We start from the raw sequence: 27840 nt of genomic DNA on the forward strand, positions 1-27840 counted from the left end.
AACTGATACAATCTCTCCCTGTCTAAGGATTAATATTCAACAGAACTATTTCACGTCTTATATAAAAAAAAAGAAACTAACTCCAATTTCTTGAAACTCCGATTCGAAGACCAAACTTCGAAACTATCGTTCCCGACCGCAAGCAGCAACATTAAAAAAACAAAAGCCAACTACAATCCCCGTAATTACTCGCGACGATCGTCGTGTCTACGCTGGAAGTATCTGTGCTCGGAGAAAAAGCTAGTACATACATACATCGGCGCAGGGATGGCGGGGGGGAGGGGGCTGTGGTAGTTCGGGGAACAAAAATCAGGAATAACGACGCAGCTGACGGTTAATGAGTCAATACGCGTTAAGTGTCGCCCTCGCAACTTTTCCGCGTGTCCGGGGTAAAATTTGCGTAACTCTTTCAATTAAAACTTTCGCCGGCGGTTCATCTTCCCCCGTTCCGAAAACACACGGAACGTCGAGTGGGCGGCTATGGGGGCATAAAGAGTGGGGGGAAACCGGGGGTGGGGGTAGTAGTAGTAGAGTAGCGACGGAATAATGAGTTTCGCGGAACGAGTGGCTCGGGTCGTGGAAAACTCGATCTCCAAACTCGATCCCAGACGGATTTTCCGGCTGTAACGAAAAATGACTCGCCCTTCGAGCGGTCTGTTTATCGCGACACGGTTCACGCTTGCGAATGTGCGTGCGTGAGAGTGCGTTTTGTACGCGTGAGCGTGATCTCGGCCGTCCGCGGGAGCATGAGCATGCTCGCACGATTCCCCCGGCCGCAATTTCACACGACACTTTGCGAGTAGCGGGGAACGCGACGACGACAACCTTGAACCCTGTCGTCGCTTCGCGTTAAACTTTGACACCCGGCGAAACGGTTCTCGTTTTTTGCTTTACGCGCGGCGGATAGATCGCCGACTGATTTACGGGCCCTCGTCGCCGCGCGGCGAAAAGAGCGAAGGAAAAAAAAATAAAAGAAGTCCGATCACGTGGCAGTGCAGTGGCAGCAATCGGTCGACTCACCTTGTGGTGCTGCATGATGGCAGTGGCCTTTCGCTTAGCGGACATATTCAGTCCCGACTGGTCTGTCTTTCTTCGCCGCGTGCAACGGTAATCGTGGTTCCCTCTCTTTCTCTCGCGTCCTTGTCCCTCGGCTTTAACCGTCTTCTCTCTCGCTCTGCCTAGCGGGATCTTCTTTGTCGACTCGTACCACCCGCGCTACCGAAAACCACCGATCACAGAACAGTAAGAGAGAGAGTGTGTACTATCCTTGTTTCTCTGGAGCGATTCGGGTCCCACTGTCCTTGTCTCGCAGCCGCGTACACTCACGAGCACACACACACACACACACAGAGAGACCGATAACAGGAACTGGAGCGAGAGAGATCGAGCGGGAGCGAGACGGAGATGTCTCGAATTCGTCTCGATAGCACGTTTCACCCACGAACTTTCGCGGAGTTCTCGGGCTTTAGTCTCGTCTCTATCGCGCACTCGTGGTCTGTCTCGTTCTGTGCTCGACGCGTATACACGGTCGCGCGCACTCTATCCTTGTTCCGTGCACAGCCGCGAACTTTAAGCTCGCGCACAACAACACCACGCAGCAGCGCCGCGAACCGCCGCGCGATAAAATTCCCGCGGTCGCCGCAGGTGCCGACGTAGACGGGTGCGAGTGACAAAAAGGGCAGCGAGCGAGCAAACGAGCAAGCAAGCGGCACCAAGCAGCAAGGTGAGGCGAGGCGAGGTGAGGCGAGCCCGCACGAAAACTGTTCCGTCCTAGACCGATTCAAACTTCCGCTCACGTACACGCGATACTCGCCGGCCCGGCTGCCTCTATATAGTCCATCGAGTCGATGCGACAACACTGCCAGAATCGCGATCAGCTGGTCGATCGAAACGTTCGGGCATCACAAGGGGCACAGTCACTCCGATCACTGACAGCGTTCCCCGTACGACCTGCGTGTTTATCAACGAGTATACGTGTGTGTGTACGTGTGTGTCAGGGTGCAGCCGTCGAATCCGGTAGAGTGTCGCACAATTCACAATAATCTCGCCGCGCGGGTATAGCGGCGGGAAGCAACACGAGAATGAATGTATGATCTGCTCCGTCTCCAATCAGGAGTGATCGTGTGTTTTCCTCGTGCAGAGGTCGCGTGACCGCGCACGCCGCGGGTCTCGACTTCGATGAATAGGATCGTCAACCCTTCCGCACGATACTGAATCGATGTCGCCGCTGTTGTTGTTGTATCATTCGGTTGTTTGAAGAGAATAATCGCTCTGTACCCCGGTGCAGGGAACGCGAATGTGCGAAAAGAAAACGCGGACACGTTTCCCCCGTTTCTACTTGCGATAGTTAAGAGAGCGCCACGCTCGTAGACGAGATCATAGAACGTCCTCACATCACGAGCGCTCACGGCAAACTGGCGACTGGCGACGCGGCGGCGACCCCCCTCCCCTCGACCCACCTCACCCTTTCCACTACTCTCCTCGCCGCCGCCGCGCCGCTCCCCTGTAGCACTCGACTCCCCCACGTCTCCTCACCCTAACCACGCCAACCTCACTCCACGTTTCTCTCCCATACCCCACTCTCCCTTTGCTAGTCGCACTCCTTCTCCTTTCTCTCTCTCTCTCGCTCTCTCTCCTTCTCCCCCCCTCTCTCGCTCTCTCTTGCTCTTTGTGACTGTGCCGGTCTCTCTCCCCCTTCCCTCTCTCTCGCTCTCACGTCCCCTCGTTACGTCTCTGTCTCTCCCTGACGCCGCGCCCTGCTATGACCCGCACTGCTCTCGCTCCCCAACGGTCCTCCTCGAACACGTCAACCCTCTCTCCCTCATCCCCCGTTCGTTCCTTTCGTCTCTCTCTCGCTCTCTCCCTCTCACTCTCTCCCTATTTGATGCGGCGGTCTCTCTCCCGCGGACAGTCCTTCTCTGTTTTCCTTTCTGCTGTTCCAGCGCCCTTGCCGGTTCCTCTCGACCCTCGCTAGCCCGCGGAGGCGGCAGCGGAGGCGGTAAGGTAGGGTCTGTCACCATCAGAACACAGAAGAGGCCGCTGGACGGGTAACTCCAAGGGAAAGCAGGGATTGAAAGGGGCGCAAGGGGCCGCACACGGACGTCCATAGGGCTTTCGAGGGAGCGAGAGGGGAGGGAGAGAACACGACGGAGTACCTTTGGCTGTGTGGCGTTGGGGCGAAGGGGGACAACGGGAATAGCGAGGGGGCAAGGGGCGCGGGTACTCATCGGCCGAAGGGGCTTCTACGGGTGTGTTAGGCTTGTGCTTAGGAGGGTATGTGTATACGCCGCTGCTGCTGCTGCCTAGCTTCTCTCTCTCTTATGTATGGACACGTCGTCGCCGCCGCCTGTGTGGATACGCGGACGTACACGGGTCCGTGGTCTCTGTTGCTTGCCATCTATCTGTACGCCCATCTTTGTCCCCTTGCCCTCGCCCGTGGCGAGCTGGTGTGCGATATCAATGCCCAGTTCTGCCCGTGTGCGCGACGCCAACTTACACGCGCGCCGCGCTGATGATGACGAGTCATCTGAGCGCTCGCTCGGCTTCGGATGCGTGTCTCGACGGGTCTTTGATAGCCCGTCTTTCGAGTTATTAGCTGACCAGGGGTATCGGCGACTGATGCGACCACCTGCGGGCTTGATAAGGGAGGATGCGTGCTGCAGGATGTTCAACTTTGCATCTAGGAACGCGCTAGCACACCCCTCAGACAGTTTTACAACAGAGACATTGTACCTCCTCGCCAAGGAGGTCCTTGGTACAGGGACCCGGTCTGTGTGCGTAACGCGCGGGAGGCCACGGTTCGTGGACTTGGAATTCGAAACGGTTTCGTGTGCTGCAGACACATACTTGTTGTTCGATGCTGCCGTACAACGGTTTTCGATATTTCGAAACTCATTTGAAATAGTTTCGCTTTCAATGAGTCCGAACTTTCGGCTAGCTCGAATTTAGCCGATGTAATTGCGTTCCTACGGCCGGCTCACACAATGAAAACTTTTCTGTAAGTCTGATCGCTGTCCACGTTTTTTAACGTAGCCTAAATGTTCGTTATCTCAGTCTTCCTGGTTAGAATAATTGCCCGACTTGGAATTACAATCATATACCTTGGCAAATGTTGTATCTAACTGTAGTTGAATAAAACCTTCATCAAATTTATTTGACTGTTCAACACGTTTGTTTAATGTAATGATAAGTAATTATTTACAAAAGGATACGTGAAGACTTATTACAGTAATTATTTCCTGACCCTTGACCCGCCACATTATTTACTCTAAATATTAAATTTTCATCGTGGACTAAAAATCGCATCGCCCATTTATGTCCGTCTCTGTCTATTTGAAAGAACGTTTGCTCTGTCAGGGTATTCAGAATTCATCTGCGATTATCCTCGTCCGTCACCGAATGGAAGCGTTAAAATTAATGTCCATCATTTCATCGGTAGTCAAATTAAACGTTGCCCGCGGTTTTAAAATGGCATTAATTAGCCGCCACGATGAATTGAAAAGTCGCGAACGGAACGGAATGAAAATAAACCATGTCCCCACGACACACGGCGCGGCGCGGCGCCGGGATTGTTTCTAATTCCTTCGCGTCGATAGGGGGAGAATCTCCACCCTCTTATCGGACGGCGTACGCGATAACGATCTAAGCAACAGTTTGCCGCGGGGGCGGAAAACTTCGGGACACGGGGAGCATAAAAAAGGTTGAAACTTTCCGGCGAAAGTGCAATTCTCCGCTTTCGATTCCGACTCCCTTCGGCGCTATCGATGACACTCTCGGTCACAGTGTACTGGAACTGGCTTACTTCGTACTTTTTGTTTACTTTTCGAACTTGCTGCACTTATTGAGTAATTCAAAAAAGTTTCCCTGTTTTAACTTCACGGCTTCAACTATCACTCTATCTCCACGAAGTCGGAAGACTCGATTCGATACGACTTCTTGCAACAACTCAACCGCTTTTACATCTTCCATTAAGGTTTAATAATGTTAACAATTGAATTGTGTTCGCATTCTTGTGATTATATAATTGATGATGTTTAAGACCATTCACTACGTCATTTACCCATTATTTAAAACTTTAAACTTATATTCTTAATGCACATACACACAGTAGCTGTTCATTTAATTAATTTGCCGAAAGCTGGATTCGTCGAACGACTAAAAGTCTTCATTTCTTACTTTCGTCGTAGTAAAATCATTAAAGAAAAAAAGAAATCCTAGGTGGCTTTCTTTCAACAAACGCAGGCAACTTTTATTTTGTCTAGTAATTCCCTTTACGGCTTTCATTGATGAAAATACCACCTTCGAGTACATTCTACATTAAAGAATATTGTTGAACTTGTTAAACGTAGCATTGATATTGACCGGGTGTATTTACACGGAATAAATTAAAATAAACTTTCAAGGGGTAATGTATCGGAACATACAATTCATTGACCGTGAGTCCAGTCACTGACAGCGTACAGCAAGAAGCCGAGAGTAGGGTGAGGAAGGCTCCCGGCGCGTTTTTTACGAATCGTTTGAGCCGGATGCAGAACGTCAGGGAACCCCTACGAAAAGCTTGATAGAAGATCCATGTTCATACTCGATTACTCAATCCTTAACTGTCATGATACGATCAAACAACTGGGGAACGCGAAATCACCGTCAGATGTATTTATTATTCCAGTACTACTATGTATTCGCGAATTAACTATCCGTGTTCTTAATGCATGTGTAATTATGCATTGTATCCTCCACGCACAGAGACATAGAGATTCGTATAAACTGATTTCCGTTTTTCGATAGGACTCTTCGACTGTCGAGGCTAGAAGCTAGACGCTAAATATAAGTACATATATTAAGAATTAGATCTCGTAGGTGAAGTGATGTTCGAAAATTATAACTACCGACCGGGACCAGCGTTGGTCATATATCCAGAGAGGTGATATTCCAGGAATTTGTTCGGACGCTATCTCTTAGAATGGGAAGTAGCTCGTGCGAGAGAAAGAGACCGGAGTAGGTAGGCTCGTATCAACGCGGGTTTTAAGCGAACGCTTCCAACAACTGGTGGGGCTAACTCGTACCCAGTCATCACTGTCTATCGAATATTGTTCAGCATTTGCCGATTTTCCGCGCCTTCAATTCTGCGAGGTCGGATTAAGAGACGACGCAACGCGACGGCGAGGCACGGCGCCAAATGAACTTTCTTAGCGCGCAAAAAGCCGCGAGCATGCGGCTATCTTGCTCCATCAGGATCGTGCATGTACGTATATGTATGTATATTCGTGATCGCGGTGAGACCAGCGCACTCACGGGCGCTACGTGTCATCCCACGAGGGAACAAAGACCACTCGACCTGCCGCACACCCCCGCACACTTTCAGAAGCGTCGAACCGCGCCAGATCCTCCCGCCGCCGCCGCCTCCTCCTGCTACAGCTCCGGCTCCAGCTCTCCCGACTCCTGTCCCGCTCGGTCGAACAAAAAACCTACGTTCCGTCCGTATATGAAAGCGGTCGAATTAAATCTATAATACCCGGTCACCCCAACGGTGGTGGTGCGTTCCCTCCGCGCGCTCGTCCCGCTTCCCAACGCGCGCGACCATAATGCAACGGCCGGCTGACGTTTGGTCAGCCCTCTCGTATACCTAATACACCGGAGGCTCGTGGCGGCATGTACTGGATCCATTTACGGCCCGCTATCGACGCAAGATACGCGCGTGCATTTCGCGCAACGTTACCGTGTGTACCACCTGAAACACGTGTGCACACGACGACGACCGTTGCCAGCCTCGCTTGTGTCTGTCTGCGACGCAACGCGCGTGTACTTGTACACACTGTGTGTCATCTCGCGAGCGAACAAAGTCCACTCGGCATTAGACACCCTTGGTTTCTGAAGCCTTGCGCGGTAGTCCCCTACCCTTTGCCAGCACCCTTATGTATCTCTCTCTCTCTCTCTCTCTCTCTCTCTCTCTCTCTCTCTCTCTCCTCTACCCGGCCCACAGACCACCCCCTCGGCGCAACGACCCTCCTAACCCCCTCGCCCAGACCAACCATCCACCTTCACCGTCTTCACCCTAACCTCCACCTCTCGTCCCTTCTCGCTTCCTCGGCTACCACCATCCTCTATCTATGTTTCTCGTTCCCTAGAGCAGCCCCTGCCTGCCAGTTCTCTCCCTCCCCCGCCCTCCTACCTCCACTGGCCTCCCTGCGGCTCCTCACAGTCGCCCCGTCTCCCACCACCCCCCGTTCCTCCCTCGTTCCCCCACGATCTCCCCCTTCTCCTCTCTTGCTCTCTCTCTCTCTCTCTCTCTCTCTCTCTCTCTCTCTCTCTCTCTCTCTGTCCCTGTCTCACTCTCCCTCTCTCTCTCTTTCGCTCACCCGCGCACTGCTCCCTCACAAAAAACCCAAGTCCAGTGTGGTCGCAACGGGGGGTTTCTCCCTTCACCTCCTTTTACCCTCTTCCCATCGTACGTTTCTCCTTTGCCTCCCCTGTCTCCCGGCACAGCCCGACCCGCCCCGCCTCCCCTTTCTGTCCCTCTTCCGAGCCAAGTCTCATCGTGCTATACCTTAGTCCGATCGTACTCTTCTTGGCTCTCTTTTCCTACCCACCTCTCTGTCACTCCGTCTTCGTTTCCTCTCTGGTATATTTTCTCGCTGCGCCCCTCTCATGCTTACGCTATCCTATCTCTCCCTCTTTCTCTCTCTCTCTCTCACGATCTCTGTCCCTCTTTCTCTTTCGCTCACACTCGCTCGCTCGCGCGTTCTCTCCTTCTCTGTTGCTGCCTGTCTTTTAGTCTGAGGGTAGTGACTCTCAACCTACGTCAGTCGATGACTTTGAGACATTCTCGTCGCAGAGTTTCGGCTCCTCCTGTGAGGAAACGTTCTGGGTTACGGTGACGGTAGCGGCACGATGAGACGTTTGGTATTACGTCGCATGGGGCTGCTGGCAACCCGGCTACGATATTGACTGATGTAACGTGTTGGAATGATAACATTTGCGACAGTGTGCCCGAGGATATTCGCGCGATCGATAGTATCTTAACAATTTAGCTACCGGAAAACTGTTATGTTTATTGAAGGCTGTGTCGCATTAAAGAGAACCTCCGGACTCTTCTTTTTCAATGATCATCACAGAAATTATCGGATTGTATTATTTCGGCTGGTTCGTTAATTCACAAAAATCCATTTTTATCCATTATAGCAACAGCAATTTCAAAAGTGAATTAACGAACCAGCCGAAATAATACAATCCTATAATTTCTGTGTGTATTTACAAAAATAGCATTGGATACTAGTAGCTAGTGTGTATATCTTAGAGAAAGGAGAACTAACAATAAGTAATAATTACACTGCAAATATTTACATAAGTGTTTCGGCGTCATTTTCAAGAAAGAGGAGTTGAATAGAATGTTAGAAGTTGAATTATATTAAGTAATATAATTATTTAAAAATAGCGTGCTGATATTGTTATACTCTTCTAACGCTTTCTCTGTTTTATGCTACACCTACTTGTTCTTGCCACAAAATACAATCTACGGGGTTCAGTAATAGTAAATAAATTCATAATTTGTTCTTTTCCACTTTTATTACATCATTGAATTTACTGAATCCTCTTACTTGTCATTATCATACCACAATTCATTAAGATTGCTACGAGATCGTACAAAATTAATGTATTCTAATTTTACAGGCAAAATTGAAGCAAGTCACACAATGAAGATATTCCAGGCCGTAAGAAATGTCCGAATCCCAGAATTAAAGCGAGTGCACAGGCTTAAAATAGAAGTTCTAAGAGGTAAGGTTGTTATCATGCAGTATTTTGTATCGTTACATATATATGTTTGGACTGCAAAAAATTCCCAATCTGTTGGATAATATCATAAATAACTTTGACTCTCGTTTTCGATGTTTCCTCTTCGAAGACGCAACAGCAAACATTGATTTATCGCACGTTCTCGCTCGTTATTGATCATAATGATAGCTATTCGCCTTTAATACTTTGATATAATTGTCAACTAATCGTTATTCAGAACTTGTTCGACGTTTGCGACGCAAATTATCTACAGCTGAGCGCAACGCGTATAACTAGACTGACGAGTTTTGTCGAATAAAAGTTTCGTGCATCAATTGCGAGAAACGTGAGCCAAATAAAAATCGTTTGCTTTCTTCAATCATTTTAATAAGTTGGGAGTAATACTTTGAAACCTTCTACTATTTTACTACTGTATCACTACATCTATTATTGCTTACCTTTTAGTTTCACCTTCTTAAGCTATTCATGTATTTTATTATTGCAATCTCTGCATATGATACAGTAATGTTTCGATTATACGTAAACAGGTAAACACTCATGTTCCACAGATCAGTTCGGATAATCGAGGCTGTACTGCATCGCGGATTAAACGGGTAAGTATAATCCAAATTGTATAGTGTTTGGTGTCGTTGAAATCGGAAAAATGTCACAATCTTATTAACAGAAGTTTCATACGATATACACTACTGTGCAAAAGAAAGAAACATCCAGTATAATTATAAGATATAATGACAAACAATATCTTTATTTAGAAATTGTATTGTACAATGATTGATTTATTGCATCTAAAGTATTAATCCGCAATAAAACTACTCAATTAAACAGCGGAATGCTTTTTCGAAACTTACTATGTTCTTATTTGATTTTTTACGCTTTTCTATTAAATATGGCCGGGTGCTTCTTTCTTTTGCACAGCAGTGTAGTTACTTAACTTCATTTTTATAACAAAGGATAGTCGTAGGGACTCATTCGTGGCAGGACTATTAAAGCCAGAATTAAAATAAGGTTATACGTGCGTTAATTATGTTAACAATCCTTGTCTGCGTTTGATGCTAATCGTAAGAGATCATGAAATGTCCGTACCTGAAACAAGTGGAACATTGTTCCCAAAGTTGTTGCATATATATCGAGGCACTACTGTATTCCTTTCGACAAGACGAAAGCTAGCTGGCGGCCAATGAAACGATCGCAAATTGTATCCGGTGCCCTTTCTAACCGCGTTACGTGAACCGTGCGGGGCAAGTATACGAGCAGAGCTGTACATGCACGCTTCTAAAGTTTAATCAAAACCCTAGACAGCGAGCGCAGACGGTTGGAAGGCTGGAGAAACCGCGAGAAAAAGTCCATCGTTGGTGGAACGATACGTCTGTTCGACCTGAGGCATTCTAGCCCCCGATGACCCATTTTATTGGCGTCGTGACAAAGACGAGGCGCGTAAAGACAACCGGAACTGGCTCGCGGTTAATAACGACAGCGTTGTATCGATCAATGGACGCGCAGATGGCAATCGTAACGGGAAGATCGGTCACCGGTTAAACGTATCAGGCGTACCGTTAAGACGAATCACGATTTAATCGGATAATCCCATTACGATCGGCCAAGAATCGGGGACCTGGACATGCGTTCCGCGCTCGTAAAAGCCAACGCGTTGGTAAATTATCGTCCCCGGGCTGGCGCTCGCATGCGATGCAACGTTCTCGTCTCGAGCCAACCACTCCCTTCGGCTCTTATTACCTTGTTCCATTTACACGGGCAAAAATGAGATACGCGATTACTTTCGATGGCTGCTCCGCGCCGTAGATGCGATCTAGGAGGCGTGCTTCACCGCCTTGTCGAGCGACTAGATCTCCGCAACATCCCTTTCTCACTCTTCACTAATTTCTCGTCTGTTTTCGAAATCTCTTCACCTTTTAACGGAGACTGACGAGTTACCATATTCTGCTTTTCTTTGAACAAACTTTCAAACCCATTTTTTTAAAAATATAAAATTGTTTAACAGCTGCATCCAAAAATGAAATGGTTCATCAACTATTTTTAAGGGATAATATACAAATGAAAATATTATCCATCTCGTTTGACACTTTACTTACCGGAAACCTATTATTAGACTTCTGAATGACGGTGCTACATCAAAAGAAACTTTACAGCCCGTTCTCGAATGTACAATCCGAAAAGAACTTACTCGATTCGACATGATTTAAGCCCTCACATTTTAATGGCGGCTTTGAAGCGAGGAGTTATCATACCACAATTTGAAACAATTTTTACGTTACGACTATTCCACATTATACATCCGAAGTTCCCAGCTTTTCTTCCGTTAAACGAATTACTTTGATTCTGTGGGAGTTTCGAGGTTAGCAGTGAAAGTGTTAGGGGCGATCCCCGGTTAATTTTTCATCCTGGGAAATATGAATTGCAGAGCCCCATGGCCCTCTGTTGCGGGGGAGCGGCTCGAAAAAAAGATCGAAGAAAACCATTCATTCTCGACGGGTCTCGGGCATCGTCGTCGGAACCTCCCTTGCAAGTTGTGCAGTCGTCCCGTTGCCACCGGCAGACGTTGTCTCCACGGCTAAAATTCCTCCACGGTTACTTTCAAAAACCATAAAGCAGCACAGCCATATCTCTCCGGACAGGTATGACGCAGGCGGACGCTGGCACAGGCACCAGAAGCATCGCTGGCTGCGTAAGTCTCTCTCTTATGCAGGACGCGCGGCGGGGCACACAGATATATGTCCGGCAACGGCCAAGAAAGAAACTTCAGCTTTGCTATCACACATGGTGGCCACGTTGCCGCCTCCTCGGCACACACAGTTCGCCTCCACCTCTAATGTATTCCCGGCGTTAATACCCGAGGAAGGCTCACCGAGGCCATTCTGTCTCCATCACACGTGCAAAGACGCAGACCCGAGAAGCCCGGCTTCGCTCTCTCCTCTCTCTTTCTCTCTTTTTCTCTCTCTCTCTCTTCGATCCTCTCCTCTCGGCCCGTCGTTCACGTTGTCTTACCTCTCTCGGGGGTGAGAGGCTTCTTTTAATAGTGCTAGAACAGGATCCGCAGCTTTCATGACCGTGCGCCGCAGTCAGATGACTTTCAACTCACACGGCACTTTTTCCCCGGCCGATTTTATGTACGCCTTTTATGTCCCGCTTCCTCCTTTTGCCCTTTCGTTTATTCTTCCCTTTGACTCTTTCGATTTCTTTATGTCTGCTCGATGGATTGTGATGTTAGTACCTACCCGCGTCGATGAGTAATCCACCATTCCCCGAAAGAGACGCCAGGCAGAATTCTTGCGCGATCCACGATCTGGGATCGACTGTGAACGTTTATTCGGTGGTCATGTGTTTTGGCTTCTTCGGAAATGGTAACTGATTAGTGGTATGCTTCATTAGGATCCTGCAAACCAGCAATTTCAAACTTTTAATTGATTATCTTCTCTTGGAAGAGCACATTGTTAAATGGTGCGTGTAATATTTTGTTTGATACAAGTCTGCTCTAAACTATCAATTTTGATCATTTATCATTCTGTTTTTCTTTAATTAATGATACGTAATGTTTTGTTTCATAGTCTTCTGTAAATCAGTCATTTTTAACTTTCAATATTCTTTTGTTTTGCAAGCGCTAATTGTTAAATGGCACATGTAACACTGTGTTTAATTTCCTGTTATAAACTATCAATTTTGATCATTTATCACTTTGTTTTCCTTGGGAAATTGGTAAACGGCGCACTTAATGTTTCGCTTAATGGTTTCCTGTAAATTAGCAATTTTAAACATTTTATACGTTCTTTTTCTTTGAAAAGAGCAAACTGATAAATAATACATGTAATTCATTTGCTTATAACATTTTGTTTTTCTTGGAAAATTGGTAAATGGTACACTTAATGTTTTGTTTCTAAGTTTTCTGCAAATTAACAATTTTGGAAATTTTATGTTTTCTTTCTATATTTTGGCCATTGATGCAGCACCAACTTATGTCTCCAGCGCGGCGTATTTTAACATTAATAAACAATTTACAAATAGCTTGAGGTGGCACACGTTTGAAATTTCAAATGTATCTTGTTGCCAAAGTTTTCTAATTTTAACACATTAGTTATTCTGCGCTATTTACATATCTCCAAAAAGTGAGTGTATCTCTCTTTTTAAAAATAATAATAATAACCAAACTGTGGATATTATGACTTTATGATAAAAACGAATGGATGAAATTTAAAACAGTTGGAAGATTAAGAGAATTGTAGAATGTCAATGTATTATTCTTAATTTATTGTAATTAATAAAGGAAGAGAATAGTTTAAACTACTTAATACAATTGCCTGGAGTAATTTCAAAATTGCTTTTTAAGAATTAACAGCTAGGAAACGAATAAAATTACATCATTAGATCCCAGCGTACAATAAAAATTATAACCAAACGAGTCTGTGTATTATTAGTTTAAAATATTAGTAAATATGGGCACATTGATCACAATCTGCAGTAGTAAAATGTAATTTTAACTTAAAATGACAGTAATCATGATTATGATAATCTATTATAATAGATTCACAGAAATTTTACTTCTGTAATTGTGTTTATAAATGTATTTATAATTTATAATTTATAAATACAATTACAGAAGTAAAATTTCTGTGGTTTAGAATTCCCTTTGATTTTAATTAATCCATCTCTAGAGCAGTATAAATTCTTTCAATCTGCAGTACTAAAATATAATTGTAACTTAAAATGACAGTAAATATGATCATGATAATCTATTATAAATACAATTACAGAAGTAAAAATTCTGCAAACTAGAATTCCTCGATTTCAATTAATGTAAACCGACTCTAGAGCAGAATAAATTCCAGGGACCGCTTAAATGTGTATCCGCAGATATCCGTGGCAAGATTTTTCATAAATCTGTGTCGTCTACAGTGCCAAAGTGACTGCGTTAGCGTAGTTAATTAAAGGTGATGCGCCCCGGGTAATTAATACTCGATACACGAGCCATACGCGTGGATAACGAGCAAAGGGCCGTAGCCTGTCGCGCGAGGCGCACACAATCTCGCCGGATGTCCCCGTGGAGGCACGAAGTTCCGTGGATTTCATAAATGTGTATCCGATCTGACGTGTAATTCGACACAAGAGGCGATTCGACGCGGCGCACGGCGTCGGCGTCGGCGTCGGATTCGTCGTTCTGCACCGGTCGTTCCGCCTCGTGTTCTCAAGTTCACCAAGGAAATACCTAAAGTTCTATCCCAACAGCCGAAGAGACCCACGGCAAACAAGAGAACAAGTTGCTCATTGTTCTCAATTAGGCATCAGCTAGATCGGCTAGCAGCCGGATAGATCTGGATCCGTGTGGACAAGCAATACCAGGGTTGATTGCCTGAACGAAGACGTTTCGGTGATCGGATGTATGACGTTTATGTAATTGCGAGCTTTCACAGCTCAGCCTGGGTCATACGTGATCGTTCACCTATCCAGAAGGGCCTTTTTAATACGGCCAGAGACGTCCGCTTGCTAATAGCAAGCTGCTATACAGGGTGGCACGTTCATTTTTCCTCATTCCAATCTCTCCAGTGCGTTGATGCAACAGTTAGCACCCATAAACATCTCTTTCAATCCTTTCGCAGTTCATCAAAATTTAGAAAAAGCCCTTCATCTATGGGCACAAGAATTAATTTTTAAAACTGGATTCAAGTATGGGTAACTCAATATTTGCCTGTGGAAACTACTATTCCTTATTTCATCCACTTTCTAGAAGATTTTATAAATTTTAATAGTACACTGTAGATTCTTTGACACTTACCACAGATTCTCTAACACTTACTATAGGTTCTAAACTAATAGATTCTCATATAGCACATTCTTGTGTTTTCTCTTATAAGTACAATTTTTACAGTGTCTGTTTAGAACAAAGCATTCAAGACAATTTAGTGAGTTTAGCTTATTTTGAGAAGAAAGATTAAAAATGAATATTACTTTATTATGTCGACCTTCATCAAGGTCAAAATATATTGTTCATAACAATATTTAGCCACCTTTGAGTGTCATACTACAAACAGTATATTGCAAGAAAATGAGAAAACCTTTTGTTAAATTTAATATATTAAAATAGGTAACACTATCAACATTTTAAGTTTTATAAATCGAAGATTTTGGTCGTCGCTCTTTCCGTCAGCTTGAAAGAGAGGTGTCACTGATATCTCTAAGTTTTATATATCAACATGGGATATTTTAAAAATATTCAGAATTCTTTATTCATTTGATATAATTAATACACAGTGACGAAAATTTTAAATAAGGATAAGCTTATTCAATTACACTTACATTTTTTTGCTATATTCCTATATACATATAGAATGTTATATTCCAATTGAAACCATGTTGTGAAATGTAAACAATAGAGATTATGAATACATAAATAAAATTCTTAATGAGAGGAAAACATTGTGTAACTTCAAAATCGATTACTAAATTGTGTAACAAACACCGTTACGAATTGCATCAGAGTCAATATCTAATGAATCCATTCTTTCGAGCGATTATCACGACATATTTGCGGGAAATAAACATTTGATAAACAAGAATTCTAGAGCCTTAAAACTACGAATGCCTTTTTCCATTTTAAGATTGTATTGTTAACAAGAGGTACAATTGTATAAATTATGACTATACATACAGGATGTCTCAAAATTCCTTTAACATCCGGAAATGTGAGGTTCCTCAGATAATTTGAAGCAACATTTTCCTTTGCAAAACTGTCGTCCGCGGCTTTGTTAAGGAGTTATTAACGAAAAACACGGACCAATCAGAGCGCGAGCTAGACGCGTGTTGGCACAGTTTGCCAATTGACAGTTGGCGCGCCACGCCGATTATGCTAACACGCGTCTAGGTTGGTCCTCTGATTGGTCCGTGTTTTTCATTATTCAATCATAATTTCATAATTTCATTAATCAATTTCATTAATCATTCATCTCTTTAACAAACCCGCGGACGCCATTTTTGCAAAGGAAAATGTTGCTTCAAATGATATCAGACACCCTGTACTTGATATGTTTATATACACACACACATATATCTTCCACTCATATATTTTACCTTAACGTATGCATTTTTGCACTTTTTACACTGATGCAAGTGACACAGAAATTTCGCAGAAACATATTCCCTGTCTATACGATTGCCACAGTATCATTTTATGTGTATCAATTAATTTTACCTTTTAGACACAGAGAGATTGATTAATTTGTCCAAACTTAAGAGGACCAATGATATAATCTAACTCGAAACCGCCTAAATGTTCATTAATATTGCAAGCACATATATTGCGCCGCTTCCGCTCATGCTCGTAATGATACCATAGTTTTTCGAAATAATATTGATGACCGCATTAATGAGCATCGCGAACGAGCCGTTGGCCGCGACGTGATATAATTAATGATCAAGTTCCGAGATATTAATTAGAAAAATAATTGCGTATGATACTATTGCCTCGTGTGAACTGAAATAAGTATTGAGCACCACAATATTTCTGTGGAACGATCATTTTACTTTCTAGGTAATTTAAAATCGATCAATGCTTTTATCACAGCGTGAACCCTAATGCTTCTTTTATACGTGAGCATTGACATATGAGTCGTTGTTTTTTAAAGTGGTATAAGTCCATTTTTTCCAAAAATTAGTTAATGGTTTTAATCAGACATAGATATAAAAAATTTATTTAAAAAATTTATAAATAAATGGACTTACACCACTTTCAAAAACAACGGCTCGTACGTGTATAAAAGCAACATAATTATGATATTGCAAATGTCAAAGCAGTAAATCTTCATCTTTTATGTTAAATCTTCTTTGACGTAATTTTTAAAAAATTTCTGATGAAGACCAGGTGCTTCATAAAAATTATCAATATTGTTATTGTGTAGTAATAAGTGTATTGTGCAGGAATAATCAACATAACAGTCGTCAGTAGCGCAAAAAATAATTTTCACTATACAGAAGTTAGCTTTCCATTTGGGAAAGTGAATCATCGACTCCCAATAAATAAACTCCGCACCTCTTCATATTATGAACGAAAACTTTGAACTACCGTATCATGAATAATAATATCGCCACCGTTAATTACTAATTAATGAAATAAATTAGTTATGAGATTGCAGAAAGGCATATAGTAGTAATTCGTTAGCGTTATTAATGTACACAATTCACGGAATAACTAGAATATTAAAGCTCGTGGACAATAGCCGATTAAATGTAATATAGACTTTGTTTGCAAATCCCATTACAAATACAAACCAAAGCATAGTAACATCAAAACGCGCTATGTAAGTATTTACATTTGCTTTCCGCAATTAAATGTGCAATACTAATACTAATTTGATCCCCTTAATTCTTAATTTTTTCCAGGAAGCTATCAATACTATATTAACTTTTCTAAAATATTTTTTAAAGTTGCATTCGTTTATTTATTTACTGAAGAGAAAACCAGCATGTCAATCTGTCCCGCCTATGAGCCCTTACTTGCGAGACGTGTAGCACCTGTCATAGTCATGTAAATACAACAAATGAATAATTTTTTTTAGAAGATTGTTTATAGTGAGGTTGTGCTAATTTCTATAAAAAAATATGACGAATTGAACTTCTGACGTTTAGAAGAAAAATTACATTCTTGAACAGAAGCATTATATTTTTTGTTGTTAAAAAGCAAAAAGTATATTATAAATATAAACTAACATTAATATTGTTTAATATATATTATATATCGATTTTTTGAAAATAAAAAACCAGAGTACCCCCTTAAGTGCGCTATGAATGCATAAATATCCATTCACAGGGCACAATGCTCGTACATCACGCGCGCCTGGAGCTCTGCACTCCGCGATAAAAAGATGGCGCACCTGATTTATTTAAGGTTTTCGCAATTTGCACGTAATGAAGTAATACGTTTCAGTGGTATACATATACACTTACTTTAGTTGCAAAATACAATCTACAAAAATTGAATGTTCCTCAAGATTTTTCAAGTATTAATAAGAAATATTATTAAACTGTCTCCCATTTTCATGAACAACGTGTCATATGGTAGTTAAAACTATAAAAACTATTTATCGTTAGTTGGATGTTGCACAAAACAAGGGAGTAGATGTAAAAAATATTTCCTTCATCCTCTTTTTAAATTTTCAACAAAATCTTCCAATATGTGCCATCATTTTTATTATAACATCTATATTTTAAAAATAATACTGTTCATTTCAATTTTTTGAATTTCGAAAGTCTTAAATAAATCTGGTTTGCCATCTTTTGTCGCCGAGTGCGTAAGGGGAGGGAGCACGAATGGAGGGGAAAGAGTTACCCTCTCTCTTCCAGCACCGGTCGCGTGCAGAACAGAGACGCAACGCGTCACGTGATCGGCCCGCGCCTGAAGAGTGGGGAGTAGCGTGGTAGAAGGGGAAGGTAGAGTGGGGAGACTAGTCTCGATCTGGCCACACTGTTTTTCTGGGATCTACTGTGAATCCAGCGTATCGAGAACCGTGCGTCGGCACGGTTTGCCCGATCGCATCGGCGACAAGAAGGGGAACGTGAAATGCGAAACAGGCTGGCGTCCTGTATGACACGCGTGTTCCCGCGTGTCTGCAACGATGGAGGGTTTTTGCGGGCGTGTGCGTACCACCCACATAAAACCACTCGTTGGAAGTTAGACTTCCTTTCAACACAGCCAACCGAGCGATGTGCACGGTCTCGCACACGAGTGCGCCGTGCTTCGCGGTGCATCCCGCGCTGCACCGAGAATGCACTTCGCGGACCGGCGTAAACGGTTCAGCTGGAACGGTTCAAATGCGGGGGACGAGCCTGTGAATAGGGCAAAAGTACCTTGGTCCGAGGGAAAATGTCTAAATCCTTTTAATAGAATTGAAAGTGAAAAACTGCTCCGCTAGGTTTAACTTGCGTTTCCAATGACTGTTGCACGCATCTTGACGAAGACAGTTTATAAATAAATTGTGCGAAGAGAAAACTTCTTTCTTATTTAGCCTCGTTCGCTGTTCTATATATTTTATTATTGGGGATTGTGGATTTTATGCGTTTGTGGCAAGAACGACTAGATAGAATTTAAATATGCTGCATACAAAATACAAATATTGTATGTATTTTAAGAACTGTATGTAAGAACATTCTTTTCTTTCATAACCGACTTCGAAAAAGGAGGAGGTTACTCAATTCGATCTGTATGTGCCTTTTCTTCGTTCTTTTTTTGAAAATTTTCAATTTTGCGCTGCCTCCGAAAAGATTGTATTGTATTTAAGTTCGTGTGTATTCGCATAAATTAAATGGAAATTACTTCATACTTTTTAGTACATTTTTTTAGTGAGTTTTTTCGAAGTCGGTTTAATGTTCTTTTATAAAATTTTTTTTAACATTCTTTATTATTGACTTTGCTGTTAATTCGCGACCACGTTCAACTAAACTGTAAATAAGTAAATAATAAGGTGGACACACTGTAATGACATGACTGCGGATTTTTATATAAATAAACATTTTTTCTGTTGATTGTAACAAACGAGAGCCAGATAAATAATTCAATTCCTTCTTTAGTAATTTCAGTGAGTTGAAAATAATGTATGAATGTTCTTAATCTTAATCTTTACACTGTTTCGAATTTCGTCTTTCGTCCGTGTCATAATGATAAAAAAATCTTGCTTTTGTCATAAATGTATAAAATTCGCAGTCCAATTATCGCAAACCTTAATGGATTTCAATTCCGCGCGGAATGAGCTGGGTCTGTGGGAGGTTTATGAGGGTCGGGTTTAAGAATTTCGAGGTTTTTCGTGCCCGTCGTTCGGAGAACTATTTTTCGCGGCGAAGAGAACTCGCAGCAAATAAAAGTAATCGAGGTAATGGATTTTAATCGGATGGTCGCATGCTAGGGAACGACGCGCCTTAACGTAGAACGACCTAGGCAGCCTTTTCAACGAGGTCGGATACGTGTACGCGTGTGTTACATCGTGCGTTTAATGACGCGCCGCAGCGTGGTGCATCCCGGGCTGCACCGAGAATGCACTCCGCGGACCACCATAAACGATTGCACGCGCGAAGGGCCGCCTTGCCGTTCGTAAATCTGTCAGGAGCAGCATTTACGACGGCATTAATAAGCCTTGTACTGATGTAATCTGTCAGAATTTGTCGAATCGATGGACGAACATGGGAATGTCGGCGTTTCGGAAATTAGCTCACTCGTTGGTGCAGTTTAAGTGCACGGGACGTCGCACGGTTCTGCAAAAAAAGCGCTCTGTGTGTGTGTGGATTCAACAGTACTAAATTATTCCGAAATTATTATGATTCGTACACATAATGCACAGATAAAATTATACTGCCGGATCTTCGTGCAAAAACTAGAACCAAGTAGTCTTTCCTTCCGTAATAACTTCAGCAAATCTTTAAATTAGTTTAATATCTTGCTGCAAATTGCCCCTACTCACATTTATTATAAACACAAAAATCCACAGTCTAGTTATGTATTATGTGAGGAAGATGCATACTTTAAGAGAAATTTTAATTCAATAAACATCCCACAGATGGGACGAACAGGAAAATTATTTGCTTTGTTAATGAGGAAATCAGACATGTATTACATTTAAGTATTGCATTTCTGTAGTAGATATTACTTAACCCAAACCACCATATTATTGGATCACTATACACGCAACTATATTAACGTAATTATTATTACCGTTCCTTTCTAATAAAAGTACTAGCCCAATGTTTTGCACTGTATTGTTTCTGCTAAATTTACTTTATACTAAACATATTTAGGGGTGTCTTTGTTCGTACTATCGAGGTAACAGTGAATTAACAATACCTAATATTTAACGCTTATGTCCAAATTACTTTCCCATACAACATTCTAATTACATGTAATACTAATATAATTTAAATTCCATTATAAATTCTTCTAATATGTAGTAATTTAAAACAGTAAAAACATTAGAGAATGAAAAATGCTGTTACACTGTTTTCAACCAATTAAATGCCATTCTAATATATGTATGTTCAATATTGAATCTAAAAACAGTATTGAGCAACCAGTGTACGAAAGAATAACAGTTTTGATAACTCTACGTCAACAGTCGTGATCCAAGTTACTTCACCACTCTCGGAGAAGTAGTGGGAAGACGCTGTCTTTGAGGCAAGCTTTACCGCACTGCGCAATGGGGTGAAAGGCATGTACGCTCTACTTTTGGGGCGCATTTACATTTCGGGTTACCTTGTAACTGGCCGGAGAAGTGAAGTCCCCGAACTTTTATCAAAAATCTCCAAGAGTCAATAACCCACAAATTTCTATCACCCAGTTTGACGAGAAGGGACAGATCGTACGATCAGATTTCCGAATTGCGATTTTCACTCTTGTCTCCAGAACGTGATCCTTGCTTCAAACACTTTTGCAGGTCTAAGATTTTCCACGCGTGCCACTGATCAATGTTTTAATGGGATGCATTTTAATTTAGTGATTCATCGGTTCTAGTGTTCTTGTTTTTCCTTCGAATTTGAGAATTAAAAACAGAGTATTAAAATGTTTTTGTAAATACGTGTTTCTGCACCTAACTTGAGGATTAAAAAATGATTATTCATATATTCTTGTGCAATTTGAATGTCCGTGCTTTTTCACCTAACTTGAGAATTAAAACAATTATTATTCAAATATTTTCGTAACCTTCAACCAGAATAGAATTACAATAATTTTTATGGTTTTGTCAACTGCGTTTATGGTAAATACGAAGTTGTATCAAACAGAATGACGAAATGAGTTATTATAATCTTGATTGCTTTGTCAAGGGCGCTTATGGTAATACGAAGATAAATATAATGAAAAAGCAGCGTTTTCTTGGCGTAATTACGTTTTTTCGGCGTCTTTTTTTTGCATGTAACATTGTAAATTATAATTTTTCGAAAATCTTTTTTGCACATAATTTTGTAAACAATGCTTCTAATTGATTGTAAAAAATCAGGTTGTTTGGTACAATTATAAAAAAGTTCTCCTATTTTAAAGGGCGTACGAATACTTTATACACCCACTGTATATATGTATTTACAACAACGTAGACAAGATTAAACAAAATACATGAGACGTACTAACCCTTAATCAGACACATAAGTACTGTTTGTACATTCCCTTCACAAGCAAGTAGAAAACTTGCACCGAAAACTTAACAAACCTTTTTAAAATTCGTTACAAACTGACCTAAATATTTACATCCCTGTTAGCGGGCCCGAACAAACACAAGCTCGTTTAAACCCATAGAAATGACAGCACAAATTCCAAATGTGGAACAGTCTCGCAGACTGTCACCGAGTCGTCACTGGTCGAGGGTCAAAAATATTGGATGGCATGACGAATGCCAAAAGTTCAGTTTCACAAGACACATTGTGTTCTTGGATTTCGTAGAATTCTGAAGGTTTCCAGTGCCGCGATGAACGCGTAGAATGAACTTTCATCCAATTCGTGTAAGCATCCTCTCCCAACGTTTCCAGCCCGAGCAAGTCCGGAGAAGTTCCACGTCGCGTCGTCTTTGTTCCCGTGGTACCGGTCCGTCGCCATTCTTTCTCCCCCGAAGAAATTGATACAGTCCTGACGACCCTGATCCTGGCGTATCGTATTCGTCAGAACTGCCATTTCCTGGCCAGATAGACAAAAGGGCGAGTTGTTTACGCGCGTTGGCCGGCCCCGTAACACGGGTGATAACGGAAGGAACGAGATCGAGGGAATGAGAGAGAGAAAGAGAGGGAGAATGAGAGAGAGAGCAAGAGAGAGAGGGTGGAAGGGAGAGATAAAAAGAGATAGAGAGCGAAACGATTTTCACGGGACGTTGTTAAACTGCATTAAACTGCGACGCACAGCGCGGCGCCAAAAACACAGCCGGCTCGTCGGAGGGCAAAAACGGAAAAGGAAAATCGATATAGCGTAGGGGGCGGGGGTGCGACGGGGTTCGCGGGGGTGTGGGGGCGAGGGGGTAAAAAGGGCACACGGCGTCATCATCGACAAACAGCTCGGTGGAAAGCTACGCGGAACGGCCGCGTTCCATTTTCACCGTTCTGCCGGGTGGGCAGCTGCGAAGGCCACCGATACGCGGGCCAATATTTGACGAATTTGTATGCACGTTCACGAGCGTCCATCTATGCGTCCCGTGCCGGAACGCCTCTGCGAATACAAGCGCCGCCACCGTCCAGGGGGTCGGGCCGAGCCGGGCCGGGCCAAGCTGGGACGCATCCCGACGCGCTATACTATTCCGCGTTGCACCGCGCTGCGCTGCGCCGCGCCGCGCACCGGGGTGACATCACGGAGGTACCAGGTCGCATACTGTTGCCAACGCGATAAAACCAATCACCGAAATAACCACGGACTACCTCGGCCATCCCCCCGATGAAAACGTGTGGCCACGCGTAGTCTGCCTACTATTACAGGGACTGCTGACACCGTGCACACCCGCCTGCATTTTTATGGAAACTGCTGATCGGATACCCGGGGCCATTTGTTGCCGCTGCGAGACTCGCGGACTTCCGCTTCCGCCGTTGTAGTGCTCCGATTGCCATTTCAAGGTTGACCATCAACCCTTTTCCTTAACGTCTAAATGGCCCGGCATGTTTCCTTTCTTTCGGTTCGTAACTTGCCACGGTACGGTTCATTTGTATTCACGTCTGTCGGGTTTTAGAAAATACAATTTATTATTAAGCCTCGCTAGGTAAGGTCCTTTTTATTTCTTTTTTTTTTTAGAAGAGGAATAAATGCTTTTACGCACGACCCTCCCCCCGCCCTCCTCTCCAGTTCCATATACGGCGGTTGAGGGGAAGAGTGTGGGACTTGGCTCCGCCAATGATGATAGACTGCGGAAACAGGACTATGTAACTTGCTCCAAACACGTGCCTGTTACTTTTATAGCTCGGTACGTTTAGTGTTAATTCTTGAAATCGATTGTTTACCCTATCTTTCCATTAATTGGAGTGTCCAGACATTTACGAGTTTGGCCAGATTTCCGTAATTTTGTGAATCGAATTGTTACACGAGGGAAGAGATCGATTCTACTATTTTGACCTACATCCCACTGAATACGTAATCCTCGAGGGTCGCAATTCGTCAGCCCTTATTTCTATTCATTTGACGTTCCTTATCCTTTTCCGTCCGTATCTCTCGGCGTTTCCGGTGGCCGCGCGTTTGTGTGTACCACGCATCCCCGTATCTTTCTTTCCACCCCCGTTCAACCCCTGTTTCCGACCTACACGCATGAGAGGCCGTTGTATCAACGGCACCGAGGTATGTGTAGCTTCGACTGCTGCGGCTCACCGATGCCACCGCTAAAGGTTTAATTAGTGAGTCAGTTAATTGAATACGTGACTATTAGTGCGAAATCTGGGGCTCTGTCGCCGCATAAGAAAAACATGGTAGACGACGTTCGAACGGTTTGTTCTGCCGATCGTGTTCTCCTATCCGTTTCATCCTTTTATCTTTTTATAATAACTCAAAGCATACCTGCAATATACAATTTCGACTGCGTCTCAATTTCCTAAGAAAATTTCTCAAATCAATATTTACTATTTGTTTCACAGTTCCTGCCAATTGTCAATTTTCTGAAAAAATTGTTTACACATCATTTAGTAGGGGAGACCGGAAATTAAAGTTCGCGGGGTATTGTTCCGATTATCATTTATCAAGAACCGGATCTCGATTATAAACAAATATACGGTTAAATATGATTATATTATGAAGGGAAATAAATTTTTAAAAATGACATGAAGCTAGTGCAATTAGTTTAATATAGGCCCACATAAAAAAGTTGTATAATGCAACTTCTAGTATTTTCTCTGCAATTCCGACCAATTGCAATTTTTTGCAATTTTTTATGACTGTGTCATAAAAAAAGTAATGTCGGTATGCGATCACTGTCTGTGCAGAACACAGGCTGTTGGACAGTAAATGCGACTTTACTGTACTACAATGTGTGACAGTGGCAGATTCTACGTGAGAAAATAAACATTTTTCATTTGAGGCTTTGTTTCCGAAAAAATTGACTTCCATAATCCGTCAAGTCATTTTATACGTTTCTTCAAAATCGGCACTTTTAGCCCCGGTCTCCCCTAAACTAATTCTTCCAAGTTCTCGGAAAAACTCGAGTCGTTTGGTCCGCTTTTAAACAAGCTACGTCATTTTAACTCATACATACATAACTTTAACATACATACATATTGTCCGAATTGTAATTCTGATTAAAACGAAACGAAGCCAGTACGAAAGTGCTGTACATTACAATGTATACCAGGTCAGGAGGAACGAGCCTAATTCGAATTCATCGCCGGGAGCGTAAAACCCTACATAAACGGACGCGTTTCTTTTCCCGTGTGACCCTTTCCGCGTTTCGTTTCTCAAATTGCAAGAAATCATTGCGAAACCTGTGGAAGGAGTGGGGTACGAGTAGAGAGAACAGTGGCAAAGGTGCAACAACAGGACGCATAAATTGTTGCGACTATTTTAAGATTTTAGAGCGAGTTTATGCCGCCATTAGGTGCGCGCGGCGAGACACCGCGTTTCTCGAGCCGCGCGTTTAATCCTCCAACCCTTTTCTCGCGGACCTTTTTTTCCCGTACGCTCGCGAGCCGGCCTCGCATAAGCGGGACAGGGGCATAAATTGTCGCAGTTGCGCGCGTGCCAGCCTCTCTTAAAGTTTGGTTTACCTAGCCAGCTCGGGGGAGGAGGAGAAAGCCGGTCAATGGGAGCTGAATTGCCACACCGTGATTCCTATCTCACCCCCTTCCCCCTTTTTACGGCTAACGATGGGAGTACGATTCTTACTTGCTTATTACTTCGAAGCATACGTAATCAGTTCATGCTGCAGAGTTATATATGTTGCAGGCTCTACCGTAAAATTTTTTTTCTGCCGGAATATTCCTCGAAATCGAGGAACGCTAAGTACACGAAAATTCGTGGACTGCCATTCGATCGACACAATGGTTTCACAAAATATACATATGTAGTTGCTATACGAGCTTTTCAGCTGGAAATAACAGACAAAACTTACGGAAGTATTTTTAATCGAATTACTTGTGCAAATTTTAAGAGAAAGTGGGAACAAATGAAAACTTATTCTTGGGTCCGATACGGTAGGGAAAACATTCGAGTAATTCTCTATGACTTTGAAAACTTATTGTCAGTGGTAGTAACCTTTGTAGATCTTAAATAAATAAAAATCGTATTACATTCTTTGGAATTTTATATTTTAGCATTTTTTGAAATTTTTAGAAGCCATAAATGCATAAAGAATCGCTGTCTACGAATTACGTAAAGTTATGTTATAAAGCGATTGAGGAAAAATATTTAGAAAACTGAGATGATTACGTCTGTTAAAATGTAATTGTAAATTGATAATTAATTCTTTAAAAATTCAAGTTTAATAATCAGGTCTTTCAAATATTAATTCAGTTTAGAAACATACCAAACACATGTACAGGTTTAGAAGAATATATTTTTTTAAAGAGGCAATATACACATAAACTAAAATACAAGTAAAAGCACCAACACCTAAATCACTATGATTTACTAAAATTGATATGAGAAAATATTAGACTGATTGACTTCTTTGAATCCTTCATTCATTCTGCACTATTTAATTTTCGCGGTTTTGTTTATTATTGATGCCATCACAGAATATTTTATACTGTGACATTTACAATAAAGATTTGATTGTGAGATAATATTTTCATACGATCAATGAACAACGTATTTATTGTTTGCATGTAATTGATGTGAATTAACTTTACATATTTATTTACGTCTTCACAAACTAGAAGATATAAATGACCTGAATTTTATTGATACATTAATTATTCCTAACCAAATAAACAAAAAAAAATATATATATATTAAACTATCTCTGTTTAATTATTTTGTTTTTTGTTTTGCTGATAAATGTATATGTAAAGCAATTGCCAGATCCAGTAGAGAAGAGTATAAAACAAATATTTAAATAGATAGAACAACTTTACAGCGCTTTAATATGGACTAATTTTAATTATGCTACAGTTACAGTCTTGTAAATAATCGTTTCATTAATTAAATGGAGAATTTGAAAGCATATCTAAGAAAATGCAATGCTAAGCTATTTGTATGACGATTTGTCGGCATTTCAGCTTCTGTCATGAATTACACCAAATTCCGTGTAATGTCAAACGGTTCTATGAAGGATAGGTATAAACGCGGAGCGGTGTTTGTTTTCCCCAAATGTTAAATCAAACGTAATGCAATCAAACGGGAATCGATAAGACGGTGAGAGACGGCCAGAGGGATGCTCTCTAAATCGGGGTCATAGAGGAATTAAATCGTGGGTAGGTCAAACACATCAATTCAGCTTGTAAGATTTTGTTATTTCTTATAAACGGATCATGTGTTGCCAATTAAAACTTATTTATACATTATTTTGGCGCAGAAAATAATATTAGAAAGACAATTATATTTAATCTACTCTGTTTATGTTAAGCAAAACAATTATTTACTAACGCGAAATCTCAGAAAGACAGCTTCGATTTCTTTCCTTAGAAATAAATGCACTTTTGAAAAGTATAAAAAAATGGAAAATTAAAATTTCCTAACTTATTTATTTTGCCAAGGTTATTACTACATTGCACAACATTGTTTACTGTAATAGAAAAATTCTACCGTACATTAATTTTTCAAACATTATGTTTGTGAAGTACATTTGAAGTAGCAACTATGAAGAATTATTTTATGATTTTTAGATTACTATTTAATACACAATTTTTTATAACTAATATACAATTATGACATTTTACTATAATAATATAGTTGACACACGTAAAAACTTAGTGTCGGAAATATTACTTATATCGATGAGGTAATACTAATCTAGTAGCAAAACTTTTTTATTTTCAATTTTTTTTTAAACTATTGCCAACATATTCGTGATGTTTTTCTGATTGAAATGACGCCAAACACGGCTCAGTTTGGATCATATTTACTTATTTAATTCACCATACAGTGGAGTCTCGATTATCCGAACGAATCAGTGGAACACGAAT

General features: G+C 42.0%; 1 protein-coding gene and 1 long non-coding RNA gene across 6 annotated transcripts in view; one reads left to right on the forward strand and one right to left on the reverse strand.

Moving 5' to 3' along the window:
* Window positions 1-2430, reverse strand: part of LOC143215608 (nucleolar protein 4-like) — a 153304-nt gene extending 150874 nt beyond the window's left edge. For 2 of the 3 annotated variants that reach the window (XM_076437885.1, XM_076437884.1), the window contains exon 1: window positions 1021-2429. In XM_076437885.1, coding sequence (XP_076294000.1) covers window positions 1021-1065 — 45 coding nt within the window. In that variant the 5' untranslated portion in view covers window positions 1066-2429. Of the gene's footprint in view, window positions 1-1020 lie in introns of all 3 variants that reach the window. The other variant, XM_076437886.1, reaches the window with a different exon arrangement.
* The window catches only part of LOC143215617 (uncharacterized), a 51054-nt gene continuing 25613 nt past the window's right edge, over window positions 2400-27840 (forward strand). For all 3 annotated transcript variants that reach the window (XR_013010399.1, XR_013010401.1, XR_013010400.1), the window contains exons 1-3: window positions 2400-3997; window positions 8668-8772; window positions 9339-9383. This is a non-coding gene — a long non-coding RNA (uncharacterized LOC143215617). The remainder of the gene's footprint in view (window positions 3998-8667; window positions 8773-9338; window positions 9384-27840) is intronic.

This window comes from Lasioglossum baleicum, chromosome 14 (assembly GCF_051020765.1).
Source record: "Lasioglossum baleicum chromosome 14, iyLasBale1, whole genome shotgun sequence".
Classification (NCBI taxonomy): Eukaryota; Metazoa; Arthropoda; class Insecta; order Hymenoptera; family Halictidae; genus Lasioglossum; species Lasioglossum baleicum.